Genomic DNA, 19,943 nt, shown 5'->3' on the forward strand with positions numbered 1-19,943 from the left:
CCATTCTCAGTGCCATCGTTTTTTCTCTTCTTCTTCTTCCCTTCTCTTTCGCACCTCCACCCCCCTTTTTTTTGTTGTTGCGATTCATTCTATGAAACGATGGCATCTTCTTCATCAGCAGATGATACTACTTTTCCACAAATGACTTCTCCCAATGGATGGCATATCAATGAAAACCATTATGAACATGACTCTACCAGCTGGTTGAGTAAAGACGGCCGTATTGCCATTGTCATTGTATTAGGTGCACTAGGTTTTATTCTCATCACTTGGTATATTGTTCGAAGCATCATTGGCATGCGAAGACGTTTACGACAAGAAAACGAAAAGCAATTACAAATGATACAGCAAATCACTTCAACAAAACCACCAGGTGATCTATATTATCCACATTCTCAAGTCAACCCACCAGCAGCTGTGAATGATGTATCCTATCCACCTCCTCCTCCCACAACATCGCACCATCCACCACCACCACCACCTCCACAGCCACAGCCACAGCTACAGCGGTATTGACATTAGTCCACTGATGTACTTTATTTGTGTACACTACTACGCCATCAACCTAATTTGCTTGGTAGCACATGGATCACCATCATAGCTAATCAAGTGCTTCAAAATAAACCTTTGTCTACTATTGTTATCACTTTTCTTCTTGTCTTTGCTTACAAAAGTACGATCATGGTGCTGGTAAAGTAGCGCATAAAGGGTAGCCTAACAATGACAAGTCGTTTCTGCAACGGGGATACGGAGCAATAAGTGGGCGATGATATGAAAGGACACCGCATTTACATAGCAATGTGCATGGCAATAGGCTGACGTTTTGAAGGATGTTGCCACCTGTCCTAATTTGGATACTGTTGCCGATTTATGCATGACACTCATACTTGATCATGGTGTGGCATCCCACCAATCTTCGACTCCTGGGCCATTTTACCAGCTCATGAGTCACTTTGCCAGCCTGTGAACCGTTTAAACAGCACATGCTCTATGACGTACAAAGGTTTTCTCTCCTTTTGCATGCAAAGATTTTCATACGCTTACCATGAATATAAAAAGAAGATGCTATCATCATATCTTTTGATGGATGACATTGCCAAAACCCAAGTTTATGTAGGTACTTGTTGCGGTTGAAATGAAGCCTATGGAGGAGAGCTGATGATGATCTTTGTTGTGGTCTTTCATTGTTTGCGTTCTTCATCATTGTGATATGGGAAGGGGGTACATAATCAATCCAGGTAATCATGTAATGTGAAGCTTGTCGTAGCTACATAGTAGCTGCTATGATGGAGTGCGTTTGATATCGACATTGGCGTAACGCCTTTGACAAGATGTACATGCTAACAAAGCCCGATAATTCATTCAGCGTCATCTTTGTTCTTCTTAGTCCGCTTCAACGATGCAATATTTGTATTCGATTCGATAACAGCTTTTATGGCCAATAACACTATAGACCTAGGATAACTATAAGGGCATCGTATACCTCTGCAACCCAAGATACGACTACTGGTATAACGCCATCTATAAAAAAGATCTGAGAATACACCTTTCATTGTAGACTTGAGATACCAATAGCACGATCAATAATGCGGAAAGCTACTAGTATGAAGCACAGCATCTCGTGCCTCAACATGCAGATAATAAAGGGAGTGGATGAGACAATGGCAACATTACTCATTTTATGGCTTTATTCACTTTGACACCTTGGATCTGGTAATCGTGGACGACCAAAAGTGTTGAATTATCCGATTTACTAATTTGTTATCGGTCTAATTAGGAACAAGAAGGGATGCTTGTATCAAAGGTAGCTAGCTGATCTTCTCCGGTTCCTGTGATTTTTGCATAAGAGAGGCCGATAGTGGGGCGCGCACGGTCATAAAGAAAGAAAGCATGGCATTGGGTATGTTTCTAGTAGAAACCGACGTAATGATATGATTTCAAGGAACAGAAAAGGGACCTATAAAAGCGTACTGTATATAAAATGACAGGAAAAAACAATGACTTTAATAAAGAAAAAAGGGTGTTTGTGCAAAGAAAGAAAGTTGCATCCCAAATTTTGTTGGTGAGAGTGAGTGCTGGTGCTGCTGCTGCGTCTCTTTCCTTCTTTCCTTTCTCCTCCGCTGCTCTCCGTTTTCCCCAACTGTGCGTTACCCACCCATCACCCTTCTCAATGACCGTTGCTGAGGGGTTTAGTGAGCACGACAATGTCGAAATGGCGATTGCTGCACCTCCTCGTTCTTATACGGCCACACCTTTAAAGGGCATTTCACCTTTCGAACATGGTCATGCAACTCCAGAGCCAGTTTCATTTGCTGTCCCCAACGACTTTTCAGACGCCTCAGTACAAAAAGGACTCAAAAGCAACTCGTGGTTCACTTCGGCAAGTTCTTTCGGTAGCGAGAAAACAGTGCGTCGAATAGCGTCTGCACCCAACGCCAAACTATTGAATATGACCAAACAACAGCAGCAACAACAACAAGGCAGCTTCCACAGCCTCCGATTACATTCAACAGGAGCCACCAGTGCTAACGGATCCGTCATATCAGTGCCAGCATTGGAACGACTCAGATCATGCCGCCGTACGTATTCGAGTAGCAGCATCAAGGTGAAAAAGGTCGAAGTCGGGCCCTCTAGTTTCACAAAGATTCGCATGCTAGGAAAGGGTGATGTGGGTAAAGTTTACATGGTGCGACAAAAGGGATCAGATCGGTTATATGCAATGAAAGGTAAAGGCTTATTACGTTAACAACAGCAACAACAAACGAACGAGGTCGATTGACGACGCTTCTTTGTATTTAGTATTATCCAAACGAGAAATGATCAAGCGCAACAAGATTAAACGAGCACTCGCAGAACAAGAAATCCTTTCAACAGCCAATCACCCTTTCATTGTGACCTTGTATCACTCTTTTCAAAGTCAAGATTATCTTTATTTCGTCATGGAATATTGTATGGGTGGTGAATTCTTCCGAGGTAAACTTGACGCCTTCACAAACACAAAATGACAGCCTATTTGACAAATGGATCGATAGCATTACAACTTCGTCCGGGCAAATGTTTGAATGAGGATGGTGCACGTTTCTATGCTGCCGAAGTCACTGCTGCTTTGGAATATTTACATCTGCAGGGCCACATTTACCGTGATCTTAAGCCTGAGAGTAAGTCGTTGTGTGTGTGTGTGTGTGTGTGTGTTTGTGTGTGAGAGAGGACAACCTACTAATGGCGCCCTGTGCATCTAATCTATTCCCTGTACAGATATTCTACTACACCAAAGTGGTCATATTATGCTGACGGACTTTGACCTAAGCAAGGGATCGCATCCTCCTGGCAAACCATGCGTCGTCAAGTCCAACTCACCTTATACGGTTGGTTTTTGAGTCTCTCTTTATCCTTTTCTATTCAGGCTATACTAACGACATGATTAACTTGTCAGCCACCTGCCATTGATACCAAAAGTTGTGTGAGCAATCTGAGAACCAACAGCTTTGTTGGCACCGAAGGTATGTATAGAAGCATCAACTTTCGCGCCCACCAAGAAAGAAAGAAAGCTAACCTTCACACGTTTTTAGAATATATTGCCCCTGAAGTGATCAAAGGTTGTGGTCATTCAAGTACTGTGGATTGGTGGACTTTGGGAATCCTTACATTTGAGATGCTGGTATGGATTGGGTTGTGGGGGGAGAGGACCTGCATCAGTGCATATATGTGTATGATGGGCGTTAATCTTTTTTTTCTTAATAGTATGGTACGACGCCATTCAAAGGATCCAATCGGAATGAGACGTTTTCAAAAATCATGCACTTTGATCCTGTCTTTCTCGAACAACCAGCGCCTTACAAGGTGACATTATCCAGCAACTGCAAAAGTTTTATCCGCAAGTTACTTGTCAAGGATGAGAATCGTCGTCTTGGATCACGTGCGGGTGCTTCTGACGTCAAGGCACATCCCTTTTTCAAAAACGTCAACTTTGCCTTGCTACGCAATTGTGTTCCTCCCATTATTCCACTGATACAAAAACCCAATGGTATCGATGCCATCAACTTTCGAAAGATGCCTCCCGAGAGTATGAGCTTGGATCTCGATTCTGATAATGTCATGGTAACCTATGGCAAGGGAGATGGTGATCCTTTTCGCAAATTTGATTCGAGTAAGTTACAATGATATGTGCATACACACGAAAATATCGAGTGACTCAATGGACACGTGCTGTAGTTACCGTTTATCATGAAGGCGATTCTGATTCGGAAATGGATTTGACAGGCCTTTGAGATTTGTCCTTTTTCGTTCTTGTTATTGTGATTTCCCTCTTCTCCCTCAAACACGCTCACACAAACTCTCTCCTCCTCCTCCTCCTTCCGACATTTACATCCGTTTGCAGCTTCTTTATATGATGTAGTCCATCACACACAATCACACACACATATATTACCCTGCTTCCTAATCTTCACCATCTCCTCCTCCTCCTACCACTCCCACTCCTATAATCTTTGCATTCTTACTCGAGCATGTTACTGTGTGGCGTGGCTCATGCTGTTTCTTTCCGTTGTACTTGTTAATCTTTATCCGTAGTTACCAGTCATAAGAAAAACCCATTATTTTATATATCCTTTTCATAAAACAAGCAACGCATCTTATTAGATAGTGGTATGGATGGTGGGATAACCATAACTTCCCTTCCAGATATTCACTTTATAGTTGCATAATTACACGTTCATTATTCCTTGTATGTATTGCTATGTTTTACTATAGAGAATGGATCAAAGGAGTGGCGTGACAATGGTATTATTTGGATATGCGTTATGAATGGGATGTATTCATTGTCCGCTCAAAATGGCTAGTGCGATACACATACTACGTTCAGAGCTCGTACATGAGCTGATAAAATGGCCAGGGCGCCCATCCTCGGTCCCATTTTTGCAAAAGCTGCAACTTCAACGTCTTCAAAGAAGGTCTACTGTCTTGTTGGATGTAGTACGTAGACGCTGGAATCGTTTAAAAGTGACACAACAAAAAGCACCTCGTCGTTTTCAAGGCAATGGTGAGTGTATGGATTAGGGTAAAATGATCAAGAAAGCACCTTGATAATGTTTGAGGCAATACACCTGACGTTGTCTTTTTCACGTTCACCATGCATTTTCCCCACACTACTAGTTGGTTTTAGTTCTCGGAGCATGCCATTGCTGTGTCACCCGAAAAAATCCACAACGATTTCCCCACAATGCTGGCATAGAAAGAGTACCGCCCTGATGTTCACAACTTTCGACTAGAGACATTTCTTACCATTGTATCAGTGAAGTGAAATGTTGTACACGCAACACGTTTATTAAGAGTATTTGAAAAAGAGATGGGCTGATTGATAATGATCCAACATATGAGGTCATCCTTGATCCAAAGCAACGATCATGTAGTTGAACCAGGTGAACAAAAAGATGATGCAATACAATATCAAAGACTGCTACTAAACCAGATAGTTTTGTATGTGTGGACGTGACAAGGTGGTTGTTCCAATTCGGGTGCAAACGGACTTAATCACATGCTGGGATTAGACATGTTAAATGCGTCCGCCCGGGCTATTCGGCATCCTGACTCACCACATCACCCTTTTTCTTTCTTTCGTTTGCCCTTCTTTGTATATACATGTTCATTCCCTTCCGCCATGTTCCAAATTACTCCACAACTCTTCGAGAAAATTAAACACTTTGCAAGGTTCCCTCAAACGGGCGTGTCTTTACGGCAAATGGTCATGTTTGGTAATGCATTTCCCTCGCTGCGTGGTGTGTGTGTGCTCCATGGTGAACACGTTGCTAATCTCCCGAGGTAATTTCCAGGTCAACGGCCGTCTCCAGGAACCTTGTTTAAAGCAAGCCAGTTCTTGCATGGTAAGTGTGTTCTATATGCATTAAAAGGGCGGGCTACGTGCACAGGGATGAAGATCACATGGGTTACAAACACAAAGCATAATCTTATATAGAGGAATTACCTATTCGCCTTGCTCATCGCGTGAAGGAATTGGAAGAGCTGCCACGTGGATTGAACAAGATGCCATCGATTCTGAAGGTCAAGGATTGGTACGCAAATTCATTCAAGGTAATCATCATCATCATCATTGGGATGGATTTCGTGTGATTGACAAAGCATGCGTGATCTAGGATTTGATCGATTTGCCTCATCCACAACTTTCGCGAGACACCAAAGAGCAATTGAAAAGAGTACAAAAGAGCAATGATGCACGATCCCTCCCACCCAGTGTTCCGAATCCATCTCTCAAACCATTACCCGCTTTCAACAACACAATCCATCCTGGTGTTCCGATTGGTCACAGGTATTTACCGGGAAAATGGCGAGGTTTTTCTTGTAGTATCTTATGCAAGGAAATGGGGTTTTAGATATTACAACAATATGGAGGAAGTGAAGTGTACACCCGAGATGCTCGATTATACAGAGACCTTTGTACGTACCATTGAAGCCATCAAACGAAGACACGACCCTGTGGTGACGACTGTTGGTAAGCTCGCATGATCTATGGGGTATCATCATTATCATCATTCATCTGACTTGGGGGTGGTATATCAAAGCTCAGGGCATCTTGGAATACAAGGAACAAAAGAAATCACCCATCATTGATACGGATGTGCAAGCTTTCCTCGATCGGTTCTACATGTCACGTATTGGTATTCGTATGCTTATTGGACAACATTCGGCATTATACCGCCTTCCCTCTCGGAAAGATTATGTCGGCGTCATTTGCACCAATACCAACATTCAGGAGATTGCGCTCGATGCGGTTGCCAATGCAAGGTTTATTTGTGAAGAGTACTATGGTCTTTTTAAGGCTCCTGAAGTACAAATGTTTTGCCCTGGAGAAATCGAATTCATGTATGTCCCATCTCATCTGAATCATATGCTCTTTGAGCTACTCAAGAATTCCTTGCGTGCCGTTGTGGAACGTTTTGGCATGGATTACGAAGACGAATATCCTCCCATCAAGCTAATCATTGCTCATGGCAAAGAGGTAGGTCATGGTTCTATGAAGAGGAGGATGAAGGAGATCGGTCTTTATTGATAACATGGTAAACAGGACATCACAATCAAAATCTCGGATGAAGGCGGTGGTATTCCTCGCTCTGGTATCCCTTTGGTGTGGACGTATATGGTAAGCCAAGGTGACTATTATGCAACCTTATCTGACCTTTTTATTTTAGTATACTACCGCTGAAGCACAAGAACTTGAACCCGAATACAGTCGATCCGATTTCAGAGCACCTATGGCAGGCTTTGGTTATGGCCTACCCATTTCTCGATTGGTAAGGATCCTTACATTTGCATATAGATGGGAAGGACGCTGACATATGTGTATATAGTACGCACGTTATTTTGGTGGTGATCTCAAGCTGATATCCATGGAAGGGTAAGTGATGATGATAATGGATGAGGGATACGAGGTTTGCGAGAAAGCTTATATTGTTTTGGATTCTAGTTACGGCACGGACGCATACCTTCATCTCAATCGCCTGTCAAATAGTGACGAACCTCTCATGTAACAGTCGTTTCAATACCATGTAGTTTAACTAATAAAATCAAGAAACTAGATACATGTTTGTTTTTCTGTGTACTTGTAGATTTGAAGGAAAAGATCCACTCAGCTTCACCTCTGGCTCTCTCCTCCTAAATCACATGCCAATAATGGAACCTGGCAGCGGCTGGAAACGCACAAGGTTTGGTCATTTACTGGCATCCATCAAGACATACTTTACCCGCAAATACACCTAATTTATAGATCACACGCACGCACGCCCCTCCTCCTCCTCCTCCTCCTTGTAATTTATCTTCCCCCGATAGAAAAAAAAGTAGACGACACAAAGTTTATAAAGCACTTTTTGCAACAACCGTTAAAGGAACAAGACCTTAGGTCTTTGAGTCATATTGGCTGCTACAGGAAAATAACAAAGGGAGAGCAAGACAAACAATCGGAAGAGCGCACATACCGAAAGGACGTAAAGGGATGTTTGATATATATGTATACACACACATGCACGCGCAAAGTGAAGCATTAAGTAGGCAAGGAGACCACACGTGTGATTATTCTTTCTCTTTTTCTTGTTTTTCATTCATTCACAATGACCAAGAGCAAAAACGTGAACCTCAACTTCAAAAAGACCATCCAAATCAGTGACGCTCTTAAAGCCAACGATGTCTCTATGATTAAACAGCTGGGTCGATCACCTGGTGGATTTCTCAACAATGACATTCGATGCAAGGTTTGGTACGTCTTTGTCGTCCTTTTCTTTGTTTCAGCCGTTGATTCATTATTGTACATGCGAATGGTAGGCCAAAGCTACTTTTATCGTCTACGACCGTTGAAAAGGCCACACACGTTTCTGGTAACGAGTTTTTTTTGTGTTACGCGCGATCCAATCCATGCACCCTCTTACATGATGCATTTGCATGTACACACACGCTGGCGTTTTTCTGATAGAACGATCAAATTTTGGTGCAAAGGAGGATGAGGATGACATGTTTCCAGAACAGAGTGAGAAAAACAGGAATCAAGCGCATGGTGTCACAACAGAACCGGACGTATACAAATGCGCAATGATGGATCCAAACATGAGAGATTCTACAACCACCACCACTGCTGCTGCTGTTACTAGAAAAGACTCGGGCCCTAAATATCAGGTAGACTTTGCATACATAAAAGGAGAAAGAAAAAGATGCCCAGGGTAAAAAAAAAGAGAAGGGGGTGTGAGCTCTCCCCATATCTTAGGATCCTTGAGGATGGGTGTGTGAGTGTGTACATATGCAGTTGCAGCTAATTTCCCTACTTTGCGTCCTCAGGGCTGTCTCGATGACATTACTCCGGTGTTTGACCTACTTTTTGGTGAGGGGAGCTCCTATCTAATGACCATGGTGCGACAAAAGTATACAAAATATCCTTTTTAAAAAGAAACCCACTCCATGCATATGCTATAAACATATCATCCTTGATTCAATGACCCTTACAGTTAAGAAAGAGGTTACACAGCAAATGGCATTGATCGACAATTTGATCCAACATCGTCAGCCTGCAGCAAATAACAAGCACATGACTCAGTAAGCATCCTTCACACACCTATCATCATGATTTTAACCCATGGAATCCTATCCAGATTATTCTCAGAGCATTGTGTGCGTTCTGCCATGCGATGGTTTATTGACATGGAGAACATCGCCAACACGCTTCGATTGTTTGATCTATTTTTATCATATGACCATCCATGGATGCCATTCTACTTTGCAGCTGCACTTGCCATGGCTCAACATACACCACGGGATATCATTTCTACCCAAGAGCTTGAAACATTGATAAATAAGGCTATAGAATTAGAGCACGGACATAACACGGTTGTCGATCATTCAAGGATAGATATTTCAAGAGTACTTTATGATCCTACTTTGATGGTAGTAGCCAGCATGGCACTACTTGCTATGGTGCCATCAGGAATGAGCACATTAAGGTACGTCATAGACATAGCCTTTAAAAGCACACTAAACATGAAAACCCATCGTCATCTAGTGATCTATCATCCAAAGTATTCTCTTCCTTTTTCATATAAACCATGCACGAGTAGAAAGATGAAATGATCTGTATTAAGTTGAATGTGTGGGATAGTGGGTATGATAATGGACATACAACAAGTGGGTACATTGAAATGGGTGGTGCTATTATGCTGGAAGGCGTCTCAAAATGAAAGAGGGCGGGCGTGGTGGTGTACGCAGCAGCAGCGCCTTGTTCACTTTTGCCGGTGTAGCTTTTACCGAACCTTGCTTCCTTGCTTCCTTCCTTCCTCCATTCGACCCGGTGCACGTACCATTGACACCCTTAAAATACTCGCACTATGGCAGATTCAACACAAGAGCAACGTACTGCTGGTTCGGGCAATCCCCAGGAACAAGCCATGACGGACGAAGTGCTTGCCACCATCATGTCGACCGACCACCAACAACCAACCGCTTTACAAACATTGGCTTCCCAACTTGTCACTTTGAAAGAGACGCAATTACGAGCCTATACGAGCGCCAATGTCGATCCATTAACCAGTCTCGATCCCTCTGTTCACACTCTCGGCTATCTATTCTTTGTGTATGTATCTATATGCATTGATATCAACGCGTGGGCGCACGCGTGTGTGTATACGTACCAACCAACTCTCTATGCTATTTAGAACGGCAAGGTGTCTAGGCGTGGATCGGGCAGACCAAGCCCAGTTTTACGTGAATACCATGGATCATTTCGTCAATGTATGTGATCCACAACAACTTGCATATGCACCAGCACGAAGTAAGTCAATCAACGGGATGGATGCATGACGTGTATATATATACATCATTGCTAAATTCATACCAGCATCGCTTATTGCCAAATCCTTGGAACATCTTGCCAAGATCAGCAACAATGTAAGTGATAAAGAAGAGATTCGAACGGGATGTTCATCATGAACCATATATAGCACATGATTGCTCTTGAGCCATTATCAATCGCTATTTCCAAGTTGTCACCCAATCATGATAGCCTGACTTGCTTGCATGCCACATTTGCAAAGGTATAACACAAGGAAGTACAAAATGAGAGTGATATGGATAGCTAACGGGTGTCTCTATGATAGGAATGCCTACTCGCAAAGATGTATCGTTATCCTCTACCCATTCTAGATACTGATATTGTCAATGTGGATCCTCAGGTAAATAGTTTTTCACATTGTGCGCATTCGAGCATAGCACTCACTTTGCTGTTGCATTTAGTCCCATGATATTTCCATCAAAAGCTTCTTACTCTACCATTACTATGGTGCCATGATCTACATTGGAAACAAAAACTTTGAACGTGCCATTGAGTTCCTTGTATTGGTAAATAGCATGCGGTCTGGAATGGGGCTAGGTGAAGATATGACCGTGTCACATTAACCCAACTTTGGCTCAATAGACGATATCAGCTCCCTCACATGCAGTGAGTGCCATCCAAATAGAGGCCTACAAGAAGTTTATTCTGACGTCTCTGATACATTATGGCTATGTAAGTATGTGGTGACGATGGCTGTAAAAGGAGGAAAACTCATGCATGCTTTTTCATTGGCAGATTCCCCCGCTTCCAAAATACACCTACCACATGATTGAAAAGACGTTCAAGGCAAAACATCAACCCTATATGAGTATCGTCGATGCGTTCGAGTCTAAAGGCGTGGAGCGATTCAAATCAGTGATCGAAACCAACCGAGAAGTGCTTAATGCGGTATGTGGATGGGATGATAAGAAATAGTAGTATACTTATTTGAAATCACAGGATGCCAACATGGGGTTGGCCAAGCAATGTTTACAAGCGTTGAGCCGAGAAACGATCAAGCGACTTACCAACGTCTATGTCACACTCAGCTTGCGAGAGATGGCTACCATGCTAGAACCTATTGAAGGGGATCGCCCATATACCGAGCATGATGTCGAGCGCTTGCTTGTGGAAATGGTATGGTTTTTGATTTCCTTCTATTGATATTTGACTCACTCAATGATATATGTGTAGATTGAAAAGGAACAAATTCATGCAAAGTTGTCGATTACACAAGGAGAGCATGGGGAGCAAATCAAGATGGTCAACTTTGAGGAGGAACAAGTCCAAGACACTGCTGAAACCACGAATGATCTTGAGAAACGCATCTTTGATGCTGCTGCTGTTGGCAAACAAATCTCTATCATGGACAAGGCTGAAGGATTGACCAAGGATTTCCAAACAAAGGTAAGGAAAACGCGTCAAAAAGTTGAATGAGAGAAACTGACGCGTGCGTTGTCAATAGTATATGAATATTAGTATGCATGGAGGTGAACCTTTTGGAGGACCTGTAGGATTTGATGAAGAAATGGAAGTGCCTTTGGATGAGGATTGATGAGAAATACATGCTTTGCTTTTCATTGTGGATGACTCATAAACAAGTGTGACAATGCTTGGCAAGGGGGAGTGAGACATTCAGGAAGGGGTTTACTATATTTTACACTACTGAGAGGCGGCGAAATGATCGGGATGGCAAAGGGAATGACACGCTATCAATGCATATTATTGGCGCCGTATCGGGCTGTACCGCTGCTGCGGCGGGTCAAAGCCGGGAAGCCGATATCATTAGCGATGTTGTTGATTCATTATGAGGTATCCATGGCAACAAAAGAAACACTTTGCAACAAGAGGATTGTGGTACATGGATGGTCTATCTATCATGACGACGCATTATTCATTGATTGGGGTTATGGGTAAAACGCAATAATAGCCGAGGTGGTGTGAGGAAAAAAAAAGTTGTTATCATCAAGCTGATTGATTGGTTGATACGCTTATAGACCCAATGCGGCATATCATTTGTTGCAATTCCAAGTAGACCGATCTCACACCTTCTTTCCTTTTCTTTCTTTTTCCCAAGTTTCAACTACTCTTACGAATATGCGTCAACGCTCATCTACTTTCCTCAATGGCGATCGTCAAAGTTCATGTAGTGAACATGACGTAAGTCTATTCTTTATGCATTTTAAACTTTTTTCATATCTTTTTTGACATACTCCTCCTCATACATACCAAAAGCAGCAAACGACAACCAGCCGGAGAAGAGTAAGCTTCGATCTGTCACACAACGTGGTCCATATTCTACCCACCCTAGAAGAGTGCCGCAAAGAAGCATCACGTCGTGGTCATGAACAATGGGAACGAAAACAACTAAGTCAAGAGATGCTCAACGACATGATCATTGCTGAAATCCAGCAAGAGTGTACTCGGTCCATGGCTGAGGAGACATCATCAGAGGAAGAGGTACAACATCAATCACTCAAAAGTTGTTTGAAGCGACCGCCACCACCTTCTTCTTCTACTCAAGCTTCATCACCGCATCATCATTCCCACAAGAAGAATAAGAAAAAGAGCAAAAGGAGTACCAAGCGAACCAGTAAACATCATGGCTGCAACACGGAAGCACGGGGTATATATCCGTTTATTACATATCGTTGTTGAAATGGTGTTGCTTATTTCATTTTCATGGCAGGTCAATCGTTTTTACCGTCACCCAACATGGCTATGTGTTAAAAAAGAACACCTCTCTCCCACCCTCACCTCCTCTTGGTCTCGACTTTTGGACGCGCGCTTATGTATGTAATGTAACAATATTCCCTAACAACCGATCGGTAGTATAACCCGTGAGCGTCCAAACCGCTTAGTTTTTGAATTTATATAAATGTTTGTGAATCAACCCTTGTACCATAATTGTTGAATGGGATTGCCATGTTGTATACGCAAACGCACGCGTGAGTGCGTGAGTGTGTGTGTGTATGTCAACTACAAGAAAGATGACATTGAGATGCATGTTGTTGCTTACGCTTGCATGGAAATGTTGCTGCGTGGTAGGCCGTGAGAATGACAAATGGAACGATGGGTCCATTTTGATACCTACAACATGACAATAGGAGATCGATTATGGATCTTTCATCAAGCAGGTTGATAAATGTTGATCGTTTTTCATTACGAAAAGGAGTTTGGAAATGATCCCATTGGTAAGAAACAAGCTTATCTGATATGGATGCGTTTTTCCATGACCTTGCCTTTTACATCTCGAGCAACTTGACACCACCCATGCAACGTCAATGACTAATTTCAATATTATCTTGCTGTTTCCCCCTTTTTTCTCGTAAATGACAATTCAATCATGCATGCTCGGTGGTAGTGATGGTGGTGGTGGGTATCACCTTATGTTTTTCTTCACATGTAAAGGCTCCCAAGTTGTAAAAAGTACCCTGATGGATCCATGGTTCTGGGACATAGGCATATGGGATGATAAGAAAATGCTAAGGATGATGAATTGGAGATCATGACAGAATAAGAGATCAAGGCCGAAACCTTTATATGAGAGTGGGTTCTCGAGTGGGATGGACCGAGAGGGGTAAACCATGTACCCATCACACTGACACACACCACAATCTCTCCTTGCTCAATGAGGTTTAGTGCCTTCTCGATTCAAGGTATGTTTATGCTGTGAGAGGGATAATCCTTCTACCATAACAAATCTCGAGCCACCTTTTTTTTTGCAATCCAGGCATGTCGAGCAGCTATACGAATACAGCAAAGCAGGTACAACAACTCATTGCATGATTTCTGTATACCTACGTACAGGAGCTATTTGCTACTCAAACTCCCCTTTTTAGCGACACACAGACCGCAAAGGATGTCATCCGTGTGGAGGACTAGCAAAAATAAACGGACCTCTCAGCAATGAAAGGAGCTGGAGATTGGGGGTAATCATCCACTTGTCCATGATGCTGCTCCTTCAACAAATCCTTATGGTGTCTCCTTTTGAGCTCCATTCAAGACAAGGAGGGAGGATAAAGAACCAAGATGTCGATTTGGTAGTAGTACACGAAAAAGGCAATGGGCCACTTGTGGAAGAGGCCGTGTAACACATGTTTCCCAGGTTACTGCCAGCCGGTTATGCAAGGTTGTATATGGCAGCTTTGTATTGGATCACTTTTAAAAGAGAAAGAAAATATGGACAAGGGGAACAAGGGGTGAGATTGAAGCGGGTGAAGATTCTGCTACAGATTTTGTACCTGAGAGCGAGGAGGAGGAGGTAGTAGTAGCAAGAGAGAGAGCAAGTGTACAAGCAAGGATGGTGTATTGAGTCTAATAATACTGCAGCCATCGGTTACTCAATGAAGCCAATGTCAACGAGTAAAAGTGATCGGTTTTTTGCCAATGTCAATTGGATACTCCCTACCCAGATATATATGCCCAGACACACTTTTACACCATTGGTACGTAGCGCGCATATATATATACTACAACCCCACTTGATTTCCTTTGGATCACCTTTTTCCATCTTCAAACTTTACTTTTTTTTCCATATGCTTGAGCAGGTGAGAATGTTATACAGAAACAACAACATCAACTCACACGCTTTCTTTTGTTTCTTCTTCTCCACTTTACTTTTTCCTTTTGCTCCATTATCAATCGATGCAGCAATCACCGCCCGTTTTTACCAGTAGTCCTCGGGACAACAACCAGGTAAAAGCATGATCCATGTTACTTTTGTTGTTGCATGGCAACTCACATCCAAATGTAAAAAAAAAAGTCTTTTCGCTTTCCACCTGCTCCCATCAATGATACACCTCTGTCGTATGCAAGCCATGATGTAAACGACGACATGATGATAGACGACACACCCAACTGGTTGGGTGGACCTTTGACTGATGAAGTCTTATCACAATCACAAGATCAAAAAGATCAACAAAAGCATCATCATCAACGTCAAAGCAGCGCAATGGAAAGTATGCTATTTGATCAAGAACGCGAAAAAATGATGCAATACGAGGCAATGATGCCTTATCGTCGACATTCGCTTGCACATCATGAATCACTCCTGCAGCACAAGACATCCACTACAGCAACATCATCGCTACTCTCGTCCTCTGGAGGACCATGGTTAAGCGAAAAACGAGCATCCTTCTCTTCAGCTGCATCCTTTTCAAGCCAAATTGATCCATTTGGTGTATGGTCACCTAAAAAGATGCCTTCCTTGTGGGAATCAAACACGAGTAACAACAACAACAACAACAACAACTATTCAACTTCCCCTGCCCCTACCTCGTCATCATCATCATGCTCCCCTCCTTCCCCACCAGGCATAGTATCATCACCATCATCATCCCTATTCCAACAACCACCATCATCATCACAATTCTCGCAGTATCGTTTTCCACTTGGTGGTGGTGGTATGGATCATTGTGCTCCACCTTCAGCTGATATGCGATTGGGTCGTCGTTTGTCATTAGCACCACCCAATACGACCACACCGAATCAGGACATGATGCATTATGCAAAGTCGCGTGACATGCTTTCAAGGTAATACAAGTATAATGCTGAGCCGAAAAAATGGGTTCATGGTGTTGATACGTGTCCATTAGTGTACCTGAAGAACCCGGCTTGTTGCCATACCGACGCCATTCATTAGCTGGACCGTTGTTGGGTGTGTCTCGTAACTTGGATGAGCAACGACAACAGCAACGGCAGCTAGATAAGTTTTTGCCAAGCAATTTATTGACATCGGATACGATTATGGAAGGTGAAGCCACCACTGTTGGGCATCATCATCATCAACAAGGTGATATGTGGTGCATGGTTGAATTCAAAGCCGGTCGATCCGAGATCTACTGCAGCTCGATTCCAGTGGAAAAAGATGATTGGGTCATTGTGGAAGCGGATCGTGGCCGTGATCTAGGCAAAGTGGTGGCTAGAGACCTACCAGTGGACCAAGTTGTGCTCTTGATGCAACAACAACAAGCTTCCTCTTGGGATCATTCTCAATCCGATAACACAAACAATGGTACAAACGCTCCACCATCCACGCCTAAACGTATCGTACGCCTTGCCAGTGCTGCCGAAATCACTTTGTTAGTGACCAAACGACAAGATGAGCAAAAGGCTCTTTTAATCTGCCAAACAAAAAGCAAACAAAAGAAACTCATGATGGATATCGTCGACGCTGAATACCAATGGTAGGGGAATTAGAGCCCAATGTATGCGTTGTACTCATTCTCTATCATAGGGATCGTCGCAAGTTGACATTTTACTTTGTTGCAGAGCGTCGTGTTGATTTCCGAGAATTAGTGCGAGACCTCTTCCGCATCTACAAAACACGCATATGGATGTAAGTCCTTTTTTTTTGTTTGTTTGCATCTCTCTTCCCTTCGCTCGCTCACACACACTCTTTCTCGTTTCTAGGTGCTCTGTCAATACCGTGGGTAAAAAACCTCCCATGTAGAAGTATTACACACTCACACACACGCACACAACAATACCCTAACACGATCGCAAAAAGAATCAAGTACATACTCATAGAAGGCCTTTTCTCTCCTTCCATACCTCGTTTCCATCACACACACAATAATCCTAATGCTTCCTTTCAACACCTCCCCTTCCTCCTCGCCTTTTTTTACTTACACATGTTAGACCACATTACTATTCTTCTTTGTCATGTGAGGTCTGTGTTTGTGTATCCAAGCACACACGCGTCGGTTGTACAGTGCCTCGCCCTTTTCCTTTTTTCTACTTAACAATAATGCAGATAAGAGTATACATCCTTTAACATTTTATTCATCGTATGGAAGAAAGGAGATATGGGATACATAGTAATTGGGGAATACGAGCATGTGGTAAAACCATTTGAAGGAGGGTTACCTTGGGGGATGGTGAAGAAGGGATGGGGAGAGGATGTACGATGCACTCGATCTCAAGGGGGGGGGAGGTGAGGATAAAAAGTAGCCTTATGCATCATGTCAAACCTTCGAGATTGTGTCATGTGACCCATTCTATGCCTACAAAGAGATCGTTCTTTGCAAACAAAGGAAGACCACCCTTTCAATAATGAAATGCACCCGAATTTCGGATAAACTTGGCCATCCCGCTGCTGAAACATTTTCGCTATCGTCTGCATTAAATTCAACATTCTTAGTGCAAGGGGAAAGACAAAGTGCTATTATGTATGCGACGAATGGGAAACATCATTCGATTTACTTTAATGAGATCTACCAGAGGAAAATGATAATAGAGGATGGGGGAGCCTTCCGAGGAATAGACATGCACATGTGCAATATAGGCTCTTATTCATGATGACAGAAAAACCCCGCGCAGTGCCCTGAGCTGGGCGAGCCGTACTACCACGTTCTCTTTTTCTTCTCCACACACACACACACACACACCTATCACTTTTTTGTCTCACTTCATTCCACCATGGCTGCACAGCTCTACAAGACTGCAAGTGGTCGACTCTTCCATGCCGGTGCAGTAGCCATCATTACAGTTGGGTAATGCGACAAAAGAACACAACGTGTCGATAACAGATTGAGCTCATGTGCTGCATTGGTATATGTAGTCTACCTGCTCGTGGCAAAACACATGTCTCCCGATCATTGTGTCGCTATTTGCGTTGGCTTGGTGTTCCTACTCGGGTATTCAGTGTTGGCAACTATCGTCGAGAACGTATGGGTTCTATTCCCAACGACTGGTTTGATCCCAGTAAGTACAAGAGGGTTCATCATCATCATGACACGACACAAAAGGCTGATAATAGCAACACGATAGGCAACATTGACGCTATCAATGCAAGAGAAAAGATTGCTGAAGATTGCTTGGATGATATGATCAATTGGCTTCATGATGGCGGTCAAGTGGGTATCTACGACGGCAACAATGTCACCGAAGCGAGGCGACGAGAGATCCGCGATAAGCTTTTATCACACGATATTACTGTAAGCAGTTACATCATCATGACGATGGCAACAACGCTCATTGACTTTTTTATTTCTCTCTCTCTCTTTTATTAGCCTCTCTTTATTGGTAAGTGTCCGGATACATAAGGATTTTGGAAAAAGGATGGGCATTTATGGAGGTCGTATGTAGAGTCAATATGTACGAAACCAGAGATCGTGTATGCAAACATTCGCAGCGTCAAGATTTCATCGCCTGATGTAAGTGTGTGCAAGCGTATGTATATGGATGAGGACGCGGGGCTGATGATACGTGTTGTAGTATGTTGGATGGGATCCCGAAGAGGCTGTACAGGATTACAAGGTAAGTGAAAAAGTCATATCTTGGATATAGGAGCTTACGCATTCGACCTTTTTTTAGCATCGTATTGAACGACTCGAGCAACATTATGAGACCATTTCCGATACCTCGCTCCCCTTTGTCAAGCTTTTGAATGTTGGAGAGCAAATTATTATGAATGGCGTCATGGGTTACTTACAGGTAATGGATGTGTGTGTGTGTTCGCGGAATAAAAGGAAGGGCATTGGGCTAAACGAGATCATATTATATAGTCGCGAATCGTTTATTACCTTATGAATTTGCATATTCGGCCAAGAAAAATCTATTTTGCTCGGGTAAGTAGTGCTGATTCGATCCATGTTGGTATGTACAACAGCAACAACCTTGCTAATGTACACCACTATATTAGACGGGCCGAACCTTCAATGAAGCTACCGCTTACAAGGAAGATCCCGAACTTTCCCCTGAAGGCTTTGAGTATGCTGAGAAGCTGAAAAACTTTGTGATGGCCTATCGTGCACAAAATTCCACACCTGAGGACAAAGATCGACCTTTGACTGTAAGTGTATCAAGGTGCCACAAGAATGTTGCATGATGTTGAATTCGGAGGAGGATCACATGGCTTACCCCTGTACATCATCCTTTGCAGGTGTGGACTTCGACGCGTAGAAAAGCAAGACAAACAGCTGAACCCTTTTTGGAATCCGGCATTGCTGTGCGACACCATTCGGTATTGACTCAATTAAACCCAGGCGAAGTTGATGGAATGACACCTGCACAGATCAAGGTACATAGGAAAAGGGTGACTTTTTACGATTGTTGGCTGATGATGATGATGACGTTGTATAGGAAAAGTTCCCAGAGGAAGTAAAACGAGCCCGCCAAGACCCTTACCGACATCGATTCCCACGTGCTGAGGTAAGTGATCGAGTAGTATGTATGAGGATAACGTGCTTTTCAGCTAATGGTATCATTCCTATGTAGTCGTACCATGATTTGGCTGTGCGGCTCGAAGCAATCATTATGGAACTTGAACGCGAGAAGCATGATGTACTCATTATCGGTCACGAAACAGTATTAAAATGCTTGTATGCATATCTCTTTGATCGACCTGATTCTGTGAGTACTCTTTAACTCTGTTTATTCATCATCATACTAATAACATTGCCACTCTAGGATATCCCCACCATCTCTGTGCCTCGTAGCTTTTTGATTGAGATTACACCTTCCGCATACGGTTGCAAGGAAACACGTATGGAGATTACAGGATGACGACCTATAGATAGATAGATAGAAAGCCTTTGTATAATAAAAATGCGGCATTTGCAAATGTACATATCATGGGGGG

The 19,943-nt window shown here is 43.0% G+C and overlaps 9 protein-coding genes across 9 annotated transcripts; all 9 read left to right on the forward strand.

Annotated features, from left to right (window-relative positions):
- Window positions 1-99: 99 nt before the first annotated feature.
- O0I10_006427 (uncharacterized protein) lies at window positions 100-516 on the forward strand (the record flags this gene model as incomplete). Its single annotated transcript, XM_058486455.1, has 1 exon — window positions 100-516. The coding sequence occupies one exon, from the start codon at window positions 100-102 to the stop codon at window positions 514-516; it is 417 nt and encodes a 138-aa protein (XP_058342812.1).
- Window positions 517-2,170: 1,654 nt separating this feature from the next.
- Window positions 2,171-4,268, forward strand: O0I10_006428 (uncharacterized protein; the record flags this gene model as incomplete). Its single annotated transcript, XM_058486456.1, has 8 exons — window positions 2,171-2,726; window positions 2,800-2,973; window positions 3,033-3,158; window positions 3,256-3,365; window positions 3,434-3,500; window positions 3,570-3,658; window positions 3,742-4,147; window positions 4,213-4,268. The coding sequence occupies 8 exons, from the start codon at window positions 2,171-2,173 to the stop codon at window positions 4,266-4,268; spliced, it is 1,584 nt and encodes a 527-aa protein (XP_058342813.1).
- Window positions 4,269-5,656: 1,388 nt separating this feature from the next.
- O0I10_006429 (uncharacterized protein) lies at window positions 5,657-7,541 on the forward strand (the record flags this gene model as incomplete). The annotated part of the gene is made up of 10 exons (XM_058486457.1): window positions 5,657-5,750; window positions 5,829-5,879; window positions 5,972-6,087; window positions 6,150-6,322; window positions 6,387-6,505; window positions 6,576-7,012; window positions 7,079-7,153; window positions 7,203-7,304; window positions 7,362-7,408; window positions 7,478-7,541. The coding sequence occupies 10 exons, from the start codon at window positions 5,657-5,659 to the stop codon at window positions 7,539-7,541; spliced, it is 1,278 nt and encodes a 425-aa protein (XP_058342814.1).
- Window positions 7,542-8,117: 576 nt separating this feature from the next.
- Window positions 8,118-8,724, forward strand: O0I10_006430 (uncharacterized protein; the record flags this gene model as incomplete). Its single annotated transcript, XM_058486458.1, has 3 exons — window positions 8,118-8,263; window positions 8,329-8,381; window positions 8,477-8,724. The coding sequence occupies 3 exons, from the start codon at window positions 8,118-8,120 to the stop codon at window positions 8,722-8,724; spliced, it is 447 nt and encodes a 148-aa protein (XP_058342815.1).
- A 265-nt stretch (window positions 8,725-8,989) lies between these two features.
- Window positions 8,990-9,593, forward strand: O0I10_006431 (uncharacterized protein; the record flags this gene model as incomplete). Its single annotated transcript, XM_058486459.1, has 3 exons — window positions 8,990-9,090; window positions 9,147-9,494; window positions 9,554-9,593. 3 exons carry the CDS (start codon window positions 8,990-8,992, stop codon window positions 9,591-9,593), a joined length of 489 nt encoding a protein of 162 aa, XP_058342816.1.
- Window positions 9,594-9,875: 282 nt separating this feature from the next.
- O0I10_006432 (uncharacterized protein) lies at window positions 9,876-11,912 on the forward strand (the record flags this gene model as incomplete). Its single annotated transcript, XM_058486460.1, has 11 exons — window positions 9,876-10,120; window positions 10,203-10,318; window positions 10,385-10,434; window positions 10,488-10,580; window positions 10,644-10,718; window positions 10,780-10,884; window positions 10,961-11,050; window positions 11,114-11,266; window positions 11,318-11,494; window positions 11,552-11,764; window positions 11,823-11,912. The coding sequence occupies 11 exons, from the start codon at window positions 9,876-9,878 to the stop codon at window positions 11,910-11,912; spliced, it is 1,407 nt and encodes a 468-aa protein (XP_058342817.1).
- Window positions 11,913-12,454: 542 nt separating this feature from the next.
- On the forward strand, window positions 12,455-13,087 carry O0I10_006433 (uncharacterized protein; the record flags this gene model as incomplete). Its single annotated transcript, XM_058486461.1, has 3 exons — window positions 12,455-12,517; window positions 12,596-12,983; window positions 13,047-13,087. 3 exons carry the CDS (start codon window positions 12,455-12,457, stop codon window positions 13,085-13,087), a joined length of 492 nt encoding a protein of 163 aa, XP_058342818.1.
- Window positions 13,088-15,194: 2,107 nt separating this feature from the next.
- O0I10_006434 (uncharacterized protein) lies at window positions 15,195-16,811 on the forward strand (the record flags this gene model as incomplete). The annotated part of the gene is made up of 4 exons (XM_058486462.1): window positions 15,195-15,892; window positions 15,955-16,545; window positions 16,596-16,697; window positions 16,772-16,811. The coding sequence occupies 4 exons, from the start codon at window positions 15,195-15,197 to the stop codon at window positions 16,809-16,811; spliced, it is 1,431 nt and encodes a 476-aa protein (XP_058342819.1).
- A 968-nt stretch (window positions 16,812-17,779) lies between these two features.
- Window positions 17,780-19,867, forward strand: O0I10_006435 (uncharacterized protein; the record flags this gene model as incomplete). The annotated part of the gene is made up of 13 exons (XM_058486463.1): window positions 17,780-17,853; window positions 17,922-18,064; window positions 18,131-18,297; window positions 18,373-18,385; window positions 18,449-18,516; window positions 18,578-18,619; window positions 18,677-18,796; window positions 18,868-18,930; window positions 19,005-19,154; window positions 19,245-19,382; window positions 19,445-19,513; window positions 19,580-19,714; window positions 19,772-19,867. The coding sequence occupies 13 exons, from the start codon at window positions 17,780-17,782 to the stop codon at window positions 19,865-19,867; spliced, it is 1,278 nt and encodes a 425-aa protein (XP_058342820.1).
- Between the last annotated feature and the right edge of the window lie 76 nt (window positions 19,868-19,943).

This window comes from Lichtheimia ornata, assembly GCF_029851405.1.
Source record: "Lichtheimia ornata isolate CBS 291.66 chromosome Unknown scaffold00028, whole genome shotgun sequence".
In the NCBI taxonomy this organism is placed as follows: domain Eukaryota; kingdom Fungi; phylum Mucoromycota; class Mucoromycetes; order Mucorales; family Lichtheimiaceae; genus Lichtheimia; species Lichtheimia ornata.